This window comes from Amblyomma maculatum, chromosome 3, assembly GCF_055883805.1.
Source record: "Amblyomma maculatum isolate TAMU_Amacu chromosome 3, ASM5588380v1, whole genome shotgun sequence".
Lineage (NCBI taxonomy): Eukaryota > Metazoa > Arthropoda > Arachnida > Ixodida > Ixodidae > Amblyomma > Amblyomma maculatum.
In genome coordinates, this window is record NC_139346.1 from 152,414,720 (window position 1) to 152,437,118 (window position 22,399).

Below are 22,399 nucleotides of genomic sequence, written 5' to 3' on the forward strand. Positions count from 1 at the left end.
AGGGAAGTGACGTGGTGGCATCACACGTGCTTTCAAGTGTATAATCAAATGTGTATCGCTTCTGTGTTTTCTTTTGTTGCTTGGAGCCTGATATATATATTACCACGTTCCGAGCAATAAACATCAGTTGCAAGTCAGCGCCTGTCCGTGTTGTCTTCCTTCCGTCGTTGTCGAAGTCGCGCTGTTCTTCAGAAAATGGCATACCAACTCGCCCAAGCATCAGTTCTAAAAACAAACTGGGCCCCAGCCAATTATAAGCATGAGGCATGTGTGCACTTCATACTGTTATATTCCGTGTATCGAACTGGCCTTAGTATTAGTGGACAGCCCCTCAGTGTCAGAATGTACGGGCAACATCGCTGCCAACTATGTCATTGATTCCATAATTTAGCGTTCTAGTACACATCAGCTACACAGCACAGCACTAGTAGCATGCTAACAAAGATGCAGCTAAAGATTTCTAGAAGGCAGTCAAAATTTCTGAGAACACCACAAAATACAATAATGCCTTAAAGCATTGCAAACGACAGAGAACAGGTAACGGCCTAGGGCTCGCAATTAATTCTGACCGCGAGCCGTTTTGCTCCCTGGCTCTATTTAAATCCACTCAGGGCAATGAACTAATTTCGACCAGGCTTATTTTGCCTCCATAGGAATGCTGCCGCTGGAGCTGGAAATAGAGCCTGCGAGCCAACGCTCATTAGTGGCATGCCACAGGCACTGCATGGGCCTGACGAGAAACCGTGCACTATACATGCACGCTGTCTGCTGACACTTCCCTGAAGATAGTTTTGTTTAAAAATCCGTAGAACATCGTCAAACAGTCACATATTTATGTGACTGCACAGTGTGCAACAATGGCAGCTATGGAGCTATGGTACATTACTAGCGGCTGTTCCGCATTGCTTCATTCCAGTGATCACCCTTTGTTGCCATGTACATTGCACTTTCTTCTTAAACACTGTAAACAAAAAAACCAGGAAACCTTGTGACAGGGTTTTACATGATACTGCCATGGATTTTATGGACAGTAAATAATGCAAGGTGCAGTGGTGGCGTAGCGGCAGAACATCCACCTTGCATGCAAAGGGACCGTGTTTCGAATCTCGGTGCTGCGCAATTTTCCACCGGAAAAAATATATATTGGGCACGAGCGCCACCACTGGAGCGAATGGCATTAGTGTCGACCTAGGGGAGAAAGTGGGATCACGTGACTCCTCTTACTGCTGCTGAAGCAGACGCTTGATTGAATTTGTGCGTTTTAAAAGCTAATAGTCGCGTTTATTTCTGTAGCTTGGTTTGATATAGAGTGCCAGCCTTGCACTTTTTGATCTTGCATCGTTACTGAGGCTTCTGAAGTTTATTTGAGCTGTTACTACGTTGCGTTACTGCTCTGTACCCAGACGTAAGCGAGGGAACCCGGCGCAAGCTCCCATTGCTACCCGAAACATAAGCTCACAAAATTCTCCTTCCTTAATTAAGTTTTGAATGGACAAATCAGTGAGTGATCATTCTCATGATGTGCACTGCAGACATTTCAGCGAACGAGATTTTGTCCACAGAGTTGGCGCTAAACGTTCCATGAGCAACAGAAGAAATGGCGCGCATTTTAATTTGCGCTTATCATTTGTGAAGCTAACGATACTATTGCTGGAAGGATGGAAAAGATGCTGGTATCTTCATGGAGCAGTACCCTCCCAAAGAAAGGAGGGATCGCGCGAAGGCCAGAAAATCTCAAATTATTCTAAATGAACGTGTTGGCACGGAAGTTTCACTGAAGTGAACTAGAAGATTCTGCCACCTCGGGCAGCGGTATGCATGGTGAGTTGTCTCCGGCAGCGTCTCCAGCACTATAGTAATTTCAAATGACAGAGTCCGTGAATAAACGAAAGATAGAGCATTGCATGCATGTTGTGATGTGCTGATCGAGATATGCGTAAAAAAAAACTTGTGCGTGAGAAAAACAAATATCTGCTTGAATCAATAGTGTCAATGACGGTAGTCGGTGCGCAAGAATTCGCTGCGTTGAACACACGCCTTGACACTTGCTAAAAAAAAATAATCCATGTCATCCCCGCAGTCAAACTTGTTTGCTCTATGGAAGAAGGCGAACGGTGCCGCTTTGCCGGCGCTATGCGAAGGTCCTTAACATCTGTCAAGCTGCTGACAGCGCTCTGCTCTTGCAGAGGAATATACCGTTACCTATGCACTGACTGCTTACATCTGACTGATTGTGTGGTAGCCTCAGCTTTTTTTTTCACAACCGCAGAAATGCTGCAGCCGGTGCGCGTCATCGCAACAGTGAAGCTAGCTCGCCACCTTCGATAACTCTGATTCAATGAAATGCACTTTTGCCGAATTACTGGGTCTCATACCTCAAAATAAGCTTATACAGGCCCAGACCAAGGTGTATATTAAATAAATAAATGAACGCAATGCTACCGCGCAACTGAACTGCCTCAGAAAGCATCCTACAGCAGCCGTTCAACGTGCGTTATCCCACTTACTGCGTCATGCGGGCACTTCCGAGAGGTGGCGCCACGGTATGTCTTCGCACCCAATATATATCAGTGTGTTGATAGAATTGCATAAACAGGTTTGGGGTGCAAGCGGTGAACACCTTCGGCAACGCACTCTCTCACCAGAACAGGAGTTGGCCACCCTGGTGCAGTAATTGGCCACAACCTCCCATGATTAGTCCTATGTGGAGGCTAACAAACAGGGTTCTACTTAAGAGGCCTTCGCCCTGCAGTGGGTATAGTCAGGCTGATGATGTTGATGAAATAATGCAAGGGCTGTCACTATAATATATATATAGAAAGGCACTAGATAATTGCCATTTACATTTTTCTTTTTTTTTTTTCTTCTTCTTCTTTTTGGCTGATACAGTCATTTTGCGATTACAACGCAGACTGTGTGTTTTAGCATATCACAAAGTGTCGTTCACAGTATTTATCACAGAGTTATAAAAGTGATGATGGCCCTGCACCCTCATACACTATCTTCTGCTGATAAAAAAGGCAGACGCACAGAAATACTGCCGTCTTCGGCACTCCGAGCCTGTGCAACTCTTTATGAGGACTCACCGCAATGCAGTAGTAGCAAAAGACATGCTTGCAGCCAATCTCATGAGGCTGTGTGGGGCTGGCACTACATATTCCACACCTGCCCATGTCCCTCAGTGTCCTCTCGTTTGGCCTTGTGGCACGCAGTCTACGACGCAGCAACTTTCGACTCACAAAGTTCTTTGCTGGATATACGTTGATAAGCGGGAGAAGGAAACTGATGAACTCCTGCAGAAATCCATGCCAAGATAAGAGACAATAAAGGAGACAATAAAGGACTAGAAAATTTGAGAAAATAGTTCTGATTGAGAACATGCACGAAATTTTCACTGACTGACTCTGAAACGCATGAAATTAAGAAGTAAATAAGTGAACAAACAGTTAAAACAAATAAAACTTCCTTAGCCTGAACATGTCAAAACACACACACGCATAAGCCCTACGAAAGGGAACCTGAAATGAGTAGTGAATGTAGTAAACTATCACTTGAGTGAACTTTAAGAGACCCAAGTAAACAGTTTACTTAACCGAAAGTTCGCTAAACTGAATAGTTAGGAGAACATGAAACAACATAGGGCCCAGTATATATTGAGTCAAAACTGTGAAATGCAATAATGGAGTTACATTCATATATACAAAGTGCATAACAATGGCATAGCTGCCTTTCTCATCTTGAAAAAGAAAAGGAATAATTTTCGTTTGCACTTGTGCTTTTTAAACGTAAGAAATAACGAAGTTGCCCAGAGAGTCTGTTTTAGAAGCGGAAGCTTCACTATGGCAGCCAACTCGAGCCTTTAGAGTCAGTGTTGGTGGGTGCTTGAAAGAGCACCAACTCGAACTCTCCTTTTATGTGGAAGGGTGATGTAATCAGCCTGCCATGGCATTTGAATTCACGTTACCCCTAAGCCACGGGCAGTAGCTGCCAATTCGGGTTGCTCCTTTCACGAGGGAGGCTGACATCAGAATCAGCCTGCCAGAACCCTTTGCACTCATGTTACTCCCAGAACATGCAGGCACATCCATACGGCTTGGTTAAAGCGGGAATTGGTAGCTCACGCTCTCGCGTCATACCCTTAAAGGCTGAGCTTAAGTGTCCGCAATAATGTAGCACCCTACACTGATAGGGCGTGATAGAGGAATAATGCAGCAGGTAAACGAAGCTTCCACTTCCATCCAGGTTTAACCAGAGCTAAACAACAGCTAATTTTTTGCACACTTCCTCTGTCACAGTTTGTTGCTGAGACACAAAGTCTCACACCTTTCCAGGTCATCCTATAGATTAGGATAGAGTTACATGGTTTGAATCTGGGTCTGCCATTGTCTCTTCTCCATTGCACACAGCACAGGTAACAAGCTGTCAAAAGTGTTGTCGTTGACATCCAGCTGGTGACACATCTTTGTCTACATCCTGGAGTGGACCGCCTCCTTGCCCTGTTCCCTGAATCACTTTTACTGTACTAGGAGAAAAGGATAGACTAGTGCTACCAGTTACTGAATGTAGGAAGTGATACTAGGCCAACGCCGAATAGCGCAAAGCTTAGTTGAACTGATTTCAAAAATAAGTCTCAGTCCACCTATCAGTTTGTTGAAATGAAATCTATTTTTTGCATACAAACACAATGCACAGGAAAACTGCTGGGAATTTTAAAATCTCAAGACAATCATTTAGTCGATGTACATAGAACTGAGGGTTTACTGTAGATTGCAGCCACGAGGTCCTACTAATAGAACAAGCTGGTCCAGTAAAGACCCTCATATCAAAACGAGCACAGGTCACACGAACATAGGCCCCCCGCATCAATACCATTGATCGCCTGTGAATTTAGCAAGTTCACTGTCCTAGCGCCCTTCCCTGCAGATGAAGAAAGCAGCATTGCTGACCCTGTGACGTCTGATTCCATGATAATGTCAGCGAAAAGCCCAGAAGCTTCAAATTAAGGTAACAGGTTTAACCTTAGCACAGGCGTTGGTAATTATAAAGTGAATATTCATGAGGAAAGAAAAGGAGTAAATGAGAGAAGAGGTGGAGAGGTCGGTCGCTGAAAACACAATCCTAGTCTGTTACTTCACATGCAGAAAAGGAGAAGTAGAGAAAAGGAAAAAGTAGAATGAAAATGGAAGGTGATGATGCCATAATACAATATTAATACCATGAGCTGCATGGAGTGATCCAGACAACAGAGGTGTGCATACATGCACTGCATTACATGTGTTTTGCTTACATTTAAATGCACATACAAAATGTGCTCTTACCCGTCTCCTTAAAAAAGAAACCCAAGCTCTTAAATGCTGAAAGTTCATTTGATACAAGGGATTCTATGTATGCGATTAAATTCCGATGAGGAACTGTGAAGTCTTATAGAAGTCTTGACATCCTGTCAGTCAATTTTACAGATATGTACTGTCCCTATTCTGAGCAATAGCTACTTCAACGTGCCGTGACAGTATAGACTAGAAGAGTGCAAACCTAGAATAATAGATGCCATTAACATTGACACATATTTCAAACAAAAACAAGCTTAAACATACCGCAAAGCCATGCCATAGAAGTTCCCGATTCATGAAGTCAAACTGAACCTGCAAAGAGGCAGCAAAAATACATCGTCTATTGCAGAACTCGTGAGTTTCCCCAACATTCCCGCTGGTGCAAAGCTACTAGAAGGCAGAAATGCAGCACGAACAAGGAATTTTTTTTAATATAAAAATATATAAATAAAGGAATAAAAAGTCACCAAGCTGACTGCCACACTCGGTGCATGGAAGTGGGAAATAACAGCTGATACCAATACTACTTCCTCTGCTGGCTTCTATGGCTCAGCTTTCCCGAAGTGGTTACTTATTACTTTCTTTCTTCCCTTTTTTTTTTTTGTTTTTATTAAAGAAAGGCACAAGTGGCCAAACATATTTTGAAATTGTGATTGTGGGAATAGAAGAACTTGGCCACACTGGTAGAAAAAAAAAAGGATGGTATTGCCAGTGAAACTATGAATTATAACAGTAACAGGGCACAGACTATTACACAGAAAAATAAACTTTGGGGCACATCTACAGTACATTAAGAACAAAATGTGATAGTATTAAAATCCAAATTTGTTGCTACTTTGGTGTTTGTATCATTTTTTTCCACTTTTCTTTTCAGCAGAAGGGCTTTTCTCTTTCCAGAGCGACTTTGCAAAACTGTTTGGCTGAGACTGTGACCTTGTTTATGATGTTGCAACCTTGAAAAACCCTGTCATATGACCTGCCAACTGTCACCTGCCAGACCACCTACTAACTTGGCTTCCAAAATCTCCTGACTAGTCAAGAGGTTGACAACATTATGTTATGTGATCTGGCCTAGCACTCCCTGCTCGGAAGGGCGTGTGTGACATCATGATCCTGACACAATTTATGCGACCTCTCTCAAACAATCAGGGAATTTGCTATACGATGGATAGTTTCATAATCCAAGGCTCTTTTCCTCTAAATGTGGATTATAATGTTATCACATTAAAATATCTGTAGCTATGCTCTATACAGAAACTATAGAACAGTCAGTCTGAACTGGATTATAATGCTATCACATTAAAATATCTGTAGCTATGTTCTATACAGAAACTATAGAACAGTCAGTCTGAACCAGCAACATAAGTGCATATTGGTGTATATAACACAACCATTCTTCAAAAGACAATCTACTAGTTTCACTGACCATATCATTTTTGTGTCAATCGAAACCTTGCTGAGAAATAAGTGAATATATCCAGTTGTAGTTGCTGAGAAGCACAGCAGAACAATGTAAAACATAATGTAAAACACTTTCAAGTGGTAGTCAGCAACAGCAAACTCTAACATCATGGACACAACAGCTTTGTTGCACAGGTAGGATGCTGCAGCCGTAAGGAGCGCACCCGTAATAGAGATGCACAGGTTTTCTTAAGATTACAGCTCGTGGTATTTTGGAATTCCGCTGTTGTCGCTGCGCAGCTGCTGCCTGTGTTTCGCGGTGTCCTCCTCTTTTCCTTTCTCCCACCTCAGGTGGTGGACAGGTGATGATACGACTTGTCACCGTCATTTGGCCCAGCACCCCAATGGCTCTTTTCTATTGGAGCAATTTGGTAGGAATATGAAACTCAGCTATGTTAAGCTAGGAGCCAAAGACATGTTTGCTCAGAGTGCACATGAAGTTTGAGTTGTGCTATGGGAGACATTCTCTTGATGTCATACGCAAGTTGGAAAGGCATTTGCCATGTCCATGGTTGAGAGTGCAGACACCACAACCGGCCGCAGCCCTGAATTCCTTGTGGTCCAAGAAGCAGGAGAGCCTTTCGTGTCTTGTCATTGATAATTTCTGTCTAATCTGTAAAACCGCCGTGCAAGAGTGAACACGTTCATGAACTGTGTGGAACAGGAAAAAAAGTGGACCTGGTAAAAAAGTTTGCTTTGTCAGAATGTTGGCTCGTATGACTGTGGAAATTATGTTGTGGTGTTTGACATACAGGAACACTGCCACACGCTGAGTTCACCGATATCAAGGCGTACCTTATGCAATGCGGACTTTATGTGCACAGAGGGTTCCACAAAGAAGGTAATTAGCATGAAAAAATCTTACGGACAACTCCTATATAAGGGGTACCAGACAGCGAACTTGATGCTGTGCAAGTCAACGCGTGCCAACGCCATCGACGACCACGAGCATGGTGCACTAGCTGTGGCAACGCTAGCACCATCTGGTAGCACGGTCTCAGTGAATACCGCCTATACTTGACCTCATGTACAAGACAGGGGTCTGATGTGCAACATAATGTCGTTTTTCCTAGAACATTGCACTCCACAATCTTCCTTTAGCTCGAGTGAACTATGCATGCGCAAAACTCTAGAAGTGCACAACGGAACCAACCTAAATGGCGTTGCTTTGCACCACTCCCATAGAAAAAAACATGGAGGGTGTCTGCCTCATCTCTTTGAAAGCTACACGGTTTTGCTGCACAACTTACCTCCCGCATCATGGGTCTTGCAGCATGGCCACTGACAACGCCAACAATCCTGTTTCCCAGTGAGCAATAGCGGCCACGAACAAGGAATAGCACGAAGTTGGCAACGGACGCCACACGAACAGCTGTTTCAATGAGGCTGATTCCATGCTCCACCTGCATAAACCGAGAAAGTGAAGGTCAAGAGAAAGAAAGGCACATCTTAATGAGGACTGCCAGACATCTATGCATAGGTCCTTTGATCTTCTCTACAGAACAGCACAACTGCGATATTTAAGCACTCAATAGACTCAACAGCATCAGCCAATAGTAATAGTTGCACATTAGTAAGCATGGTGAATGAAAGTACTATATCACATACGTGTGCATGTGATCTCAAACCTAAGCATCTGGTACCATCTCTCCTCGCGCTGCCAACACGTTATGAAGTGCCTTCACATCATGCACTAACTACAAGTGGGTGTTGTAACCCTCGTCAGTGCTTAAAACATCTTCCACTAAGTTCAAAAAGTCACCAGGCCACCCCTGTATTGCCAGTGGATGCAGTTACGACCAGAGGAAAAAAAGCGGCTAGGTTTTTGAGCACTGTGTGCGATGTACACGATATGCATCTTACACTGTGGAGTGTTAGTCTGTATAGTCCTGCATAAGGTGTTAAAAACACCAGCGTGTCAAAAATGAATTGCTGCAGTGCGTAGAAAATAATCATGAGCTAAGTATGAGTCCAAATGTAAGTAATCCGCTTGAAATGGTCTGCCTAACTGCGTGCCCATCACAGTACGTTTAGCACTTAGTGATCGTGTTACTGGACATTGAAGGAATTCTTGGAGCATTTTTTGTGACCAAAGACAGACCAAGCGAAACACATGACCTGCGCTGCTTTTTGACTAAACAAGAAAAACAAGTGCAGCATGCAGCTGCAGCACTAGTTTGCTGCGTTTACCCGTTAGCAGCATCAATGGATGAAGTTGCCCTAAAATATTGCAATGGCTAATGATGGGATCAATAGAAGCGAATGTATTTGGTCAAGTGGAGAATTGCCATGGGCCCAGATTGGTCACTGTAACTGCCTTATTTGCCTTTGTAGCACGAGTGCTCAAGTGTAATAGTATTGATTTATTTACATAATACGGCTAGCACTGCAGTACGTCCTTAGAAGGAGTGGGACATATGCAGTTCAGAGTACAATACAAAATGCACCGAAAACACACCGTTTCACATTTTAAGATGATACTGAAAACAGCCTCATGAAAAGAAAAAGCAATTCGACAAGTAGTCAGAGCATAATTACTGCTAATAAATTGCAAGCATCTTCGGACAAAAAAAAAAAAAGGCATAGTTTGCACATTGAAGGAAAACAAAACAAAACAAAAAAGACAACAAAAAGCGCTGCCTGTACATTGACAACCAATTTTGACAATAAAATATGATATACACACTTTGGGAGCAGTATATGATTGAATCCTTGGCAAGAATTATCAACATGATAACAAATGGGATTTAAGTTGAGACATGAATGATGTCACGGCAGAAGATGCTACAGTCTTGGCTGGAAGTCTGTTCCATGTGTTGATTGTACCGGGCGAAGGATGACTGTAGAACTGCTAGAGGGCTTTGGTATATGGCAGAAAATTCATTTAATAATACACCTGCTCTTTGGTCACAGTCTGGATATAGCTTTCTCTCTTTATACTGAGCCTACCATGAATGATAAGATATAGATATAGGGCTCAGGCATGTTCAGCCTTCTCAAACCTGCTTTGAGCATAAATTTAGTCTGCATTTCATAATTGCATTGACCCAATGCCTTTGAAAATTGCTAGCAGTCCTTACAGTTTTGTTGTGGTGTTCTGCAACAGCTTGTGCAATTCATGAAGGGCCAGGAACTGCCAGCGAACTTTCACTAGTTCTGAGGCAAGTGATACAAAAAGGACGGGCATAAAAGGAGATTGCAGCAGTATGCACAGCCTACTGTTTATTTTTTTTTTATTCGTAAGTATTGGCCTAAAAGTTGCATTGCGTGATAGCATCGCGTAGATTAACATGAATGCTAGCACTGAACATGACTGACTCGTTCACTAACAGTGAGGATGAGCTTTTAACATTTTCTGTGCTTCTGAAGGAAATATGTGCCATTAGTACACATTTAAATGGATATATTAGCATCCCAGAGATTAAAAGAATAAAAAGTTGCACCTTTTTGTTGTCGTTCATTTATTTCAAACTAACGATGCAAAAATTGTGAAATATCATGGGAGAAGCAACACGTTTTCAGTTCTTTTTATTATTATTTTTTTTCCAGGCTGCAGTTAGTGTGAGTTCATACAGTAACCATTTTAAGGATAGTTTAATAAGAAGGTTGTGTAAATCAGCAATTCGTTGTTACAATGTTCAATCAAGGGTTGAGCGCGGCTACATTTACATTTTAGTGTTGCTGTAGTCTGAAGGTAAGCTTCACTGCACTTGTCCATTACTTAATTATTCTATTGTTCTTGTATTACGGGTGGCAGTTGACACCTGCGAGGCACTTTGTTCAATTGCGTTTCAAATGGAAGCTGAAGGACTGCTGCAGCTCACGGAGTATGTCTGTTTTACATTCAATAAATGCAATTTTTTTCTCCTTCTGATTAATATCGCAGACTATGGCTACTAGTTTAGAAAATGCTGTTTAACATAGTCAAGCTCTTCAATAGGCACAACAAACGATACAATGAAGGAAGAGTACTGAAAGCGCTAAATGAAACACTTTCATGTGAGCACCGTCTTGCTAGGAAAAAACCCTGCCACCCCGCTCCCACACTATGACATTCTTGTCAAAGAGGGCGCAGACTGCTCACTTCTGAGAAACTGCCTGGCCGAGCTTCAGATTCCAATGCCAAACAGAAGACCTACTTGGTTCCATCAAGCTCTATCTACACCTTTATAGTCAGAAACACCCTCAACAAAAGGGAAACATGGAACAGGCAACAAAAGATGTATTTTGTCATGAAAACATTGCCTTCACAGACTTTTATCACCATTCCATACAAACTCATGATGTCTACAGTTGAAAGAGCTTCATGTCTGCTATTGCAAAGGTAGTGTATAAACGCGTGTAAGGGCCGCACTTTTTTCCCCAGATTCGAGGGCCCATTTTCGGGGTGCAGCCCATACACGTGACACATGAAAAAATATTTTCTTTTTCAAGTAAAAACAGACCAATCAATGAATGTGCGGCGGTTATTTACCATTAAATCGTCGCTCGCTACCAATATGCTTGTCTATCATGCTAGAATGGCAATACTCAATGGAAATTCACAAAAGATAAAGCAGAAAGCACCCAAGAGCCGCAACTATGACGTGAGACCACGTCAACCCCGTTACCACTGCTCACGTGCCTTTGACAGTTGGCAAAACAAAGCCAGAGCCGCCAGGGCGAGCGATACCGCAATATGAATTGCGGAAGCTCGTGGCAGAGGGAAAATATGATGATGACCCGCGACTTCGGGCGTCATTTATGGGCAGCATCTGGAAGCTCTGGTACACGTTCATTTTGAAGGCTATTCCCGCATGGGTCATGGTAAGTTTGGGTGTGGCCCTTACACAGATTTTAAAAGGAAATATTTGCCTTGAGAAATAGGAAGTGTGGCCTTTACATGCGTTTATACAGTACATAATGCCAGCATAGCCTATCCCTTGGGATCTGTGCCCAAAAACTTGTGCCGAAGCATCACAATTAACTTGTGAGATCAGCCAATTATATATCAATTCTGATATTTTCCCTTCCGACCTAAGATTCTGCCCATTTCAGGATTCAGCTTCACAGAGCCACACCGAAAGTCAACCGAAAGAGGTCTGTACTGTGCTGCCAATTAAGCAGGAAAGCACATGACCACAGAATAAGTTTAGAAACACTGAGTGTGAACATGGTAAGGGAGGCTAAAGTGCCCCTCAAAAATCCCCTTTTTATAGAGTAAAATGATGACCTCCTGCTGAAATCATGGATGCTATTGAGTTAGTATTTACAAAAATTCGTGCTTTCTTTACAAATGCATTCAATGCACCTTTACAGAAGCATTGAAAGAAAACCCATTTTTAAAGCTAAATGCTGAATTGGTGCAATAAAGCGGATGCAGTCGGTGTACATTGTACTATTAAATGCTAGAGAAGACAGCTACAGGTATACAAAAATGCTGCTATGAGCAGAGACACATTGCGGCAGAGGCCGAATTGCACAGAAGTGAGAGTGCTACTCCAAGTGATGCCTCGAAAAGACAGCCAGCAGCCTAACACCACTGAAGATACAGAGAATCTCTCTACGAAGCCAGAAATGTTACATATTTAGAAAGGTGTAAGGTAATACAGCACAGAAAAAGAGAACTTTAAATGATAGCCTGTGGTTGGCAATAACTTTCCTTGAAATTAAAAAAAAAAAAAAAAGAACCCTACAGGCATATCTGTGCAAACCAAATTTTTGTGAAACAAACGAAGAATGAAAGCATTAGCATCATGAATAGAGATTTCAGTTTTCAATTTAGACCAAAAAGCATTGATAAAAAGCAGGCCGAATTCATTTTTGTGATATTGGTTTCAACTGAGAGAGGTCTGTACCGTGCTGCCTATTAAGCAGGACAGTACATGATCACAGAATAAGTTTAGAAACCCTGAAGCCAGAAATGCAGTGAGACAATGGTATCATTGGATTAAATACCTCTGTAACCTTCCTTTCATTGCCAAGAAATGCTGTTGCCAAGTGTAGTGCCGCACCGTCTGCTCGCAGCCTGTGTCTCCCGTTTAAAGCCATGGCTTGGCTAAACAAATTTTTCCACAGCATGCCAGGACACTGACATGTTTGTAACTGGAACAAGCTGCTGCCAATGAGGTACCATGCACAAGTGGCATGAAAAAGTGCCATGCTCTGGTTTAAAAAGATGGTTCCATAGAAATTCCAGCCCTCCTGCTGCTAGCAAGAGTACAAGGTACAAACATGCAGCCCTTTCGATCAACCCAGACTCCAACCAGAACATGATAATAAAGCTTTTGGAATGAAATAGCCAGTTAACGCTTTTGTCTCATTGCCTGATCGCTTAACCTTTACATTTACATATTTTGGTAAAGTGACAAAATTCCCTTCTCGAATGAATAAATATGGCTTTTTGTCTGGTACTTAAAAGTACCTTCACTGTTTGTGCCACCCGGCACTCATTAGGTCAGGCTAGTGCAGGCTTGATTGCTTTTTATGAAAAAAACTGAACATTAAGAAAAAAAAAAAAAAAAAAAAAAGGAACTAAACAAACAGCTGTGTAGGGCTGCTTAGTTGTACACGGAAAAAGGAACTGGACAAACGCTGAGGTTAAGCGCAACCTCAGCGTTTGTCCAGTTCCTTTGTCCATGTACAACTAAGCAGCGCAGCATTTGTGAGAAGATGTTCCAACTAGCCCAATCTCAAGCACTTCTTAGCTGTGTAGGAACTGTTGTGACCGAAGTTCTGGCCGAGCCCACACAGATTCTCCAGCGGCTGAAAACAGAAACGGACCTAGGGGACAGCGGCGAATGACCACGACCAAAGGCACCGAAGCGGCGGCAACAGCGGTGGAGTGACTATTTGTCTCCTGCTGTATTGAAAGCAGCTTGCATTGAAAGTTCTCATTCGGAAATTGTCATAGACCTGAGTAAATTAAAAAAATCAGAGCTGACTTTACTTTGTGAAGAGTTAGGTATTAAAGCCGGGGAAAGCCACAGCTAGCCGTACCTTGTGAGTGCGATTCAGGAGTGTGGAGCAGAGGATGACGAAATTTTGGAGACATGGGAGTTCATTCAGCAGAAGTTCAGGGAAGCTGAGGACGAGACCATTAGGATTGAAAAAGAATACATGTTTCTCAAAGAATCAGAAGCAAGGTAACGTGAGCTCACGTGAGCTCAGACGATTGGGTTTACAAATCGCCGAGGTAAAGCGAAATAATTCCAGTAATAATCAGGCTGTTTCGGCAAAATCAAAAATCAAAATTGAAGATCTTCAGCGAAGGGAATCGGAGCAAGCGCACGTCTGATCAGGATCGAAGGCTGATGGGGATAGTCGGGCGCACTTTCATGCAAAAGGGAAAAATGGGAACTCCGTGAGATATGCGTCGTCTAGTACCTCGCCTGCACAGCAGAGGAGTGGCTCATGTAGTACAAAAGAAGAGAAAATAAAAGAAAGGGCTTTTGAAGGTAGAAAGCCGGTCGTCTGTTTCCATTGCCAAAAGCCTGGGCACCTTGCGACCGGCTGCCGTAAGCCAAAAGTAGCCTTTTCGTCGCGATCTAAGGGTGACCACTTGCAACCGTCACAGCCCTTTCGGCGGGAGCTAGCAGTAACAGGAAAACCGCCAAAATTTCCCCGCGACTTGGCTGCTGGAAAGGATGTTGTCCACCCGATAGACATACAGCCTGCGGAAATCACAGGCGAAGGTGCTTGCAAAAGGCAGGCAGTTAAGATAAGTGTAGGTTTGCCCATCGTCTGTGTCGAGATCAAGGAGACATTTGGGCTTACTCAAACCGAGGCAGCCGTCTTGCAAAACTTGCCCAAGCATTATCCTTTCAGGCTCCCTATACTCCGTTTCATACGTCAAGTGAAACACTACCAAAGCAACAGCTCTTGTTTGCGATCTCCGCATCCGCGATAAAAAATAGTGCCTGCTCTTGACGAGAGAAAATAATAGTTGCTTTGTCTGCAAGCTTAATACATTTTGCATTTGCCATCAACTTCATAAAAAGCACCTTTTTCAGGGAGAAAAGGTCGGATTCGGCTAATTTGTATGTTTTTTTTTTTTGGTCGTTTTTGTTCGTGCCGCGTTTTGCTGCCCCGCAACCTTGCCAGCTGTGCCACCAGATGGCGCTGGCTGTGCCCTCCGCGGTGCGCATCTCTTTTTGAGAAAATGGTTCTTTGGTGCGCATTTTTTCTATAAGATCCGCTCTGTGAAGATGTCTAAGCATGCGAAGCATGTTATTGCAAACGTGTATGCTCGGAATAGAGCCCGTTTCGGCAGGAACCACTCGCCTACAGAACGAGCACGTAGTGATACGCCTCCTGTTTTTTTTCTTGCGGACTACTTGCGTAGCTTTCGCTGCGTTGCACCTGATGTATGAAATGGAGTATAATCACTCGGGTATGCCTGGTAAAAAAAAAAAAAAGAACTTTGTTTTGGAGTTGCCGTCTGTGATCTTACCCAATTGGGGCCTCAAGAAAGCGCAATGCAAGGAAGATGTGGGTATGAAAAGGACAGGAGTGAACCTTAAAGTGAAGGAGAAGTTCATGGTTGCGGGAAAGAGCAGGAGGTGCGCAAAATTAACCGTGGGATGAAAAATAATAGCTTAATCAGTGAGGGCTGCGTGAACACTTGTGACACACCGAATAAACCAACAGTGGAAATTTAAAACGGGCAGCATCACCTAGGGAAAACCACAGGGGAAGGTTTCAGTGATGAAGAGAAAACTCAGGTCATTTTCACTGAGGAACTGAAAACTGGAAAGCTATGTAAGTGCCATAAATCGACCCCTTAATAATCTAGGTTCTACACACGTCACGTGAGAGGAACAGAAGTTAGGCGAGCGCAACCGCGACCGAAACCACCTTCAGCGAGGTCAAAGTCCAGCAGTAAAGGCTGTCGCATAAGACCCCTCGGCACTTCGAGCATGTCGATCTGTACCTCAGGACACCCAGGTTGTTGTCGCCCGTTGGGTAACATGTTTCGCTTGCTGAGAAGGATGCGTAGCTACCGCGTGGAATTAGCACAGGCTAAACACGCGCAGCGGAAACTAAAGTGAACCAAAGCACAGACAGTGTCAGGATGTAGAGGATTTTCTAGATGCAAAGGTTCAAGGCCCCTCGCCGTTTCAAACATGCCTACCTGCACCTCGAAACACCCAGTTTGTTTTCACTTGTCAGGTTGTAACATGTATCGCTTGGTACGGAGGGTGCGCAGCTGCCGCGTGAAAGGGCACAGATTAAGTGCGCGCAGCTAAGAGTAAAGCCAACTATGACATTATCAAAGTCTGGCGGTGGAGGCTTTCTGAGTTCGAGATGATCCAGGCCCCCCAAAAAAGTCAGGGCATCGCAGTTGTTGTCCAGTGAGGGTTGGCACGAGTAGCTTGCTCAGAAGGGTGCGCAGCTGCCGCGTGAAATTATCACAGGCTAAGCGCGTGCAGTGTCGACCTAAGCGAACCATGGCATGATGAAAGCCAGGCCGTAAAGGCTTTTGTGGGTTAAAATGCTCAAGGCTCCTCAGCATTATGAATATGTCTACCTGCACCTCGAGGCGCCCATGTTGCCGTTCTTTGTCAGGTAACATGCGTCACTTGCTAAAAAGGATGTGTAGTTGCCGTGTGAAAGGGCACAATGGAGTGCACGGCGGTAGGAAGGGGAGGAAGTATGCGAACAGGATCCAAGACAACAGGATTAGCAGGTAACGCGTTCGCAGTCGCTCGCACCTATCTCGCGTTCGACTTTGCAAACGCCGGCCAAGCTTCGGAAATGGGCAGTTCGGACGCGGGACAGGCCAGGATCGCGAGCTGATGTCGCTTTGTCAAATCGCAGCATCTACAGTCGCTGTAAGACCGCGGCCGCCTAAGCTGCAGCTGAAACAGTAAAAGTTGCTAAGGTCCAATAGAACTGAAGAGAAAAAAGTATTGCCACAAAGCTGCTCTTGCCAGTCAAGCAGCTTGAGGGTTCTGGACTACGGCCATCTTTTCTTTTTGTGCTGCAAGCAAAGACGAGTGACTGCAGTGTAAGGGTCATGCTCTCCAGACAGGTTGACAGTGGAGGGCGAGCACCCTATGCTGTTGGTGAGCAGGCAAGCAGTGCGTCAGAGAAGGAAAGCACTGGTCTTTTTGAGCTATTCAGAAATTGCAATGTATTTAAGCAGGACTTGTAGAAATGGCCTCTATCTTTTTACCTGCCATGTTAACATGTATGCTTCACTGGAGCCTAGCTTTGCAGGACTTTGCATTTGATATGCATTACAGAAAAGGGTGTTGATGGCCTCAGCCTAAGCTTTCCTGGGCAATGCCCTCTTGTTTTGCTCCCAGACATTAACTCGCTAGGCATATCATATTTTTTTTCTCTTTTTGCTTGGCGCGATTCTTTTCTTCTTTTTTTTTTCATGCTCTTTAATTACCTGCAGCTCTACCTCATGATATGTCCTTGCAGGAAGTGGCTTTCTACATCATCTCTCATTTACGACATGAATAAAAATTTTAGCGAGCATATTCGCTTTTGAACAGAAATTCCACTCTGGTTTCTTGTTTTCTCTAACATGGGTTATTTCAGAAAAGGACCTGAAATTTTCAGAACAATTTTTGTTTCTTTTCTTTTGAAAAGGCAGGCTTTGCTAGAAAGAGCAGCCTGGCACTTCTCAAAGTTGGTTTTGTGCTTGCTATTTGCTGTGTTTTGAGCCTTACGTGGCTGAGACTGCTAAAGATGTGACCTTCTGAGGAGGATGACCTTCTGGGAAGTACCACTGAGAAAATGACCTCCGCCAACGGGCGACTTCTCGGCTGTTTCGCCTTGGTGAAGAATCTCCACCACCAGCAAAAGATTGTCATCGACATTGGAGAAGCTGGCCCTCGCCACAGAGATGTGCAAGGAGGTTCAAGCCCCACCCTCGGCAGTGAGCGGCATCTAAAGTCATTGCTTGTGCCCAACTAGTTGGAATGTACATACTGAGCTTTGTTTCCCCAGCTAGAGATTGTCTCCAGCAGGAGCTCCGTTTTTCTGCTTTCAGCTTGCACATATCCCACCCTGTAAAATATTGTTTAAAAACCCCCCTGGCTGCTCCTGCCTCATCGTCTCGGCTCCCCATGGTTTCACTGCGGTGAAGGCTAGGCCCCCAAATCCCGATCTCATCAGAACTAAAAAAGTACGAGCAACGAGCGCCTATTCAAGCTGGGCACAACCAAATATTCTATGAGAAAAATTTATAAAAAGAAGGGCTTTAATGCAAGTGTAATCCATTTTCCTTATAAAGCGCACTCTGAGAGAATTGCTGCGGACTTGGTCTTTGAGTCAACTAGCTGTTCATGGGTGAGCCGATAAATGAGAATTTTGGCTTCGAGGTGCACCACAGCTTTACTTATATGGTGAGGAGACTTCGTACAGCAGTGAGAAATATGTTGGAATATTATTTTCAAATAAAAAAAGAGCTCCCCTTCAAGCACGGCTGAAGTCAAAAGCCTCTCCTGATTCGAGGAGAGAGATTTATCCCAGGGCAGACTTTCAAAGTATATTTTTTAAGCATGAATTGACGCAGCCTTGTCAGACACCTAAAGGTGATTTGACACCACCTCAGAAAGAAATTATGATATACTGAGCACTCGGAAAGATGTTTTTGAAGCAGGAGCCATCGAAACTGACATAGACATGATCTGCCTCTACAACGAAGTGGATTCTGCCAAAATAATGGCTCGGGTGCACCTACTACATGAAGAACACTCTGGTCTGCAGTTTGAGGACATAATTGAATTACTCCAAAAAAATGCATAAATCAATCTGCCAGTATTCTAAGGAGGTAGGGACACCTAATAGGATTACACTGGTAACCCCAATACCTTCATGTGAAGCAGAACAACATTTCAGTGCCCTGTGAAAGCTAAAGATATGGCTCCGGAGTACAATGGGGGAAGAACGTTTGTGTAGTATGACAGTTGCGTATGCCTGTCAAGAGATTGCCGACAATATTAACTTGACTGAACAGATGAAAATTTTGTCAAAGCTTGCTTCAGCTGTGCATTGATTTTTGTTTCCCTTAAAAAGTTTAAAATTACGGAGAAGTTAACAAAAGCCTAATGCAGTGTTTTTTGTGACCATGTGAACGAATGCTGGGTCTGGTGTTACTCTAAGCACTTTTTGTTTGTTTGGATGTGAGATTAACCAATTAACCCAAAAGAGTAACTTTTCTTGAATGTTTTAGTGATCTTTTTTTTTTGTTCTTGGGGTGACAAGAAGAGTACATATAATTTTTGCGAGTTATGCTGTAATTAAGCCGATGGTGGTAACTCTGTCACTGTGGTATATATTATGTGGTAGTGTATTGGGCTCGTGCAGGCCAAAAGGCTGTAGCCGGGCCCACATGTGAGATATAGCATAAAAGACGTGCGGAAAAAATCCTGTCATGGCAGCATGTGGCAGTTACCAGAACTCTATTAAGACCTGACACACTGTTGTTGCCAAGACAGATGGGGCCTCTGCACTCTAAGTTTAACCGCGCGCTTAAGTCAATTTCACATGCGTAAGTACCCCAGAGGGCCACAGGCCAACACTGTGTCGTACTCTTAAGCGGACCTAAGTCTCCCCATAATTTTCTTCTTATAGTGTCCCATACCAAGATTATGGCATCATCACGTAATAAAACAAAGCTTGCTAACTGCACTTCTATCGATCAACGTCAGTAACTCTTTCTAGTATCGTACCTTGTTCATCTACAAAAATAAATAAGATGCAAATATTCAAAATGAATTCCCCAGCAAGCTATATTTACACCTCTGAAATTTTGTGGATTTCAGCCACTGCTATTTTGTGAAATATTTTAAAGAGATGAAATCTTTACCTGGATCTGAAGTGACCATCCATGCACAATGAGAAGCACAAGACAAAGCAATCAATGAAAGTGAACTGCTTCAAACTTCATGCCACAATTGTATCGCATTATGGTTTGGTTTGGTTAATGGAGTTTACCATCCAAAAGCAACTCGGGCTATGAGAGATGCTGCAGTGGAGGGCTCCGAATATTTTGACCACGTGGAGTTCTTTACATGCACTGATATCACACAGCACACGGCCACCTTGCCTTTTAGCTCCATCAAAAAGCAGTCGTGGTGGCCGGGATTCAATCCCACATCCTTGGGCACAGCAGCTAAGTGCTCACAGACCCTTCACATCGTAAATAAAAAGTTCTCATCCTTGGCTTTTAAACAATGTCACATCAAAAGTCAGTTTCTACTCATTCCTTTCATCTGCCTACAGTCAGCAACAAGAGTGGAGTCAAGTGGATCCAGTGTCTACAAATGCACCCATGATGGTTTTCTACATTGAAACAGATTACTGATTCATAACATACATGGCATATGTCGACTACAATAAATTCATTGGAACACTGAAACTAGGTTTCGCAACACAATAGTCAACACATAAAAAGTATGTTAAAAGCAGGTGTCATTGCTTCGAAACCCAAAAACTTGCACCCTGCAGAATATGATTAGTGTGATCATCCAGGGAAAGTGGTGCTTTCAGCATAATACACAAATCGATAAGTAAAGCATCAGAACAGGTGAAGCATGCCACATCATTCATGAATGTCTCTAGACGAGCCTTTGACACACCTTGTTACGCTGCCGCGCAGGAGCAAATCGAAGGAGGACTCTAAGGCACCGCTCCCGGAACCAAGGCAGGGCAACGCTGAGAAGTATGACAGCCAGCGTTTGCCGCCTGGTGATGCGTCCGAGACTCATCCCATTTGTGAAGTACTCCAGACCCAGCAGCCTCTGTCCCACTGTGGCTCCGCACTCATAAACAGTGAACTGAAAGTAATTGCAGGATACGGCATAAGAGCAAAGCTCACGAGGGCACTGTTACATGGGAACCCTTAGCAAAATCAGATGCCTTAAAATTTATTGATTCAAACAACCTATAATTTCCCTGCAATAGCTTTACTAGGGAGAAGGGGGAGGAGAGATGGTTCTATTGTACTTAGCGATTTAAGCGTTTGGCTGCCTCTTGGAAGGGGTGGTAGCAAAGGGCACAGTAATATTTGCGCAAGCAATGTATTGATGGATTTCTCGACACAAAATGGGGTTTCATATAATTTTTCCATCGAAACTTTCTCGACAAGAGAGAAGAACTAGCCCTCCCCCCTTCCCCATTAGGTTTGCCACCATACATCATAAGCCAAAACTCCCATGGTGACGTCTGGCTTATGAGAGTGCTATACAAGAGCAAGAGAACTGAAGGTAGGTGCCTTCAAGGAACTACCAAGTCAAGAATGCAGCAGTGAATGCCCTCCAGAGGAGGTCCTCCACAAAATAGTGTTGACAGAACGGAACCTCCTTGCAACTTAGGCATGAAAGTATATTTGAGCCCTGATGCTAGTAGGTGACACTTTGTATTGGCGACTGGTGTTCAGTACCTGGAAGAAAGGAAAGGAAGAAACTGCCCAGCCTAGAGAGGCATGGACAGAGGCTGATGTCCAAATAACCAAATAATTATGAGAAGTTCCATTTTCCAAAAGTAGAAGTATCTGCTTCTGTTTGTAAGTTACCGTCAAGTACTGCACAAATTATTTTATCTAACACGGTCGTGTATGCTGCATATTTTAAAAAGGTACAAAAATTGAAACCACTATCAACCTACACTGTCTTGGGCTCGTCAAAAAGCTTATTTCTTCACCTTCAAACATACTGCGCCACATCCAGAGGCAGAAATTCAAAAAATAAGATTTTAAAGGCCTCGCCATACAACTGCCGCTTGTCAGCACATTGGCATCCTTCACTGCAGCACCTAGAAACTGGTGATCTCTACATAGGAAGGAGTCCATAAAGCGGCATCTGCTTTGCGCTGCGTTGGCTACACTTGCTCGATTGTTACAGAATATATTGCTTTGACAGCTCAATGACGAAGTGCAGGTTTTGGGTTTAGATTTCTGTGATTAAAGAGCGATGCTCTGTTAACAACTACAAAATGGCACATTGTTATGACAGCCAGAAGCAAAAGTAGTTAACAGCCAGGCATGGTAAGAAGAAATCTTTGCAGACTACTGTGAGTGACTTCATGTTACTTCATCGCAGAAGGCATCATAAGCAAGCATCCAAACTTTTCAGGCTCTGCTGGCTGCGTGTGTGTGGAAATTAATTTGCTTGATCAGTCAATGCAACGGATGTGTCGTTGAGTTGTTCGTGCACGGTGGCTAGCATGCAAGAGATGACTACAACTAGCGGGAAACAACGCCATGCCCAGAAAGAGGCAGCCAAGAAGTATTGCATTAAAAATGACACCAAGAACAACAACTGTGGTGCCTTCATAAGTAATTACGTTAAGGTGTGCTAAACTTTAAATATATTTTTATCTAAATACAGTTTTATTAGCTTCTCGCTCATTCTGAACGACCCATTTTTTCCAACGTGTTTCGTTCCCTTTGACCATGTTTGCTTTGCTTACCTCTAGAACCATATTATAGGATTTCCTTGGTATTGAAACTTCGTAAATTATATTTTGTTTAAATTATTTTTATTAATTTATATATGTCTACAGCAACTGCATCACAATAATTCAATGTTCAAGATTCATGTTTTGAGGGGAAAAAAAAATCTAGGCATGTCCCGACTTGTAGCATTCTAGTAGAAATGTGATGTAGGTTG

The 22,399-nt window shown here is 43.4% G+C and overlaps 1 protein-coding gene across 1 annotated transcript in view; it reads right to left on the bottom strand.

Moving 5' to 3' along the window:
* The window catches only part of Pex2 (peroxisomal biogenesis factor 2), a 32,372-nt gene that overhangs the window by 8,212 nt on the left and 1,761 nt on the right, over window positions 1-22,399 (bottom strand). Inside the window, exons 5-8 of the mRNA XM_084598246.1 lie at window positions 20,369-20,566; window positions 8,042-8,194; window positions 5,595-5,642; window positions 3,087-3,293 (exon numbers count right to left, since the gene is read on the bottom strand). Coding sequence (XP_084454372.1) covers window positions 3,087-3,293; window positions 5,595-5,642; window positions 8,042-8,194; window positions 20,369-20,566 — 606 coding nt within the window. The remainder of the gene's footprint in view (window positions 1-3,086; window positions 3,294-5,594; window positions 5,643-8,041; window positions 8,195-20,368; window positions 20,567-22,399) is intronic.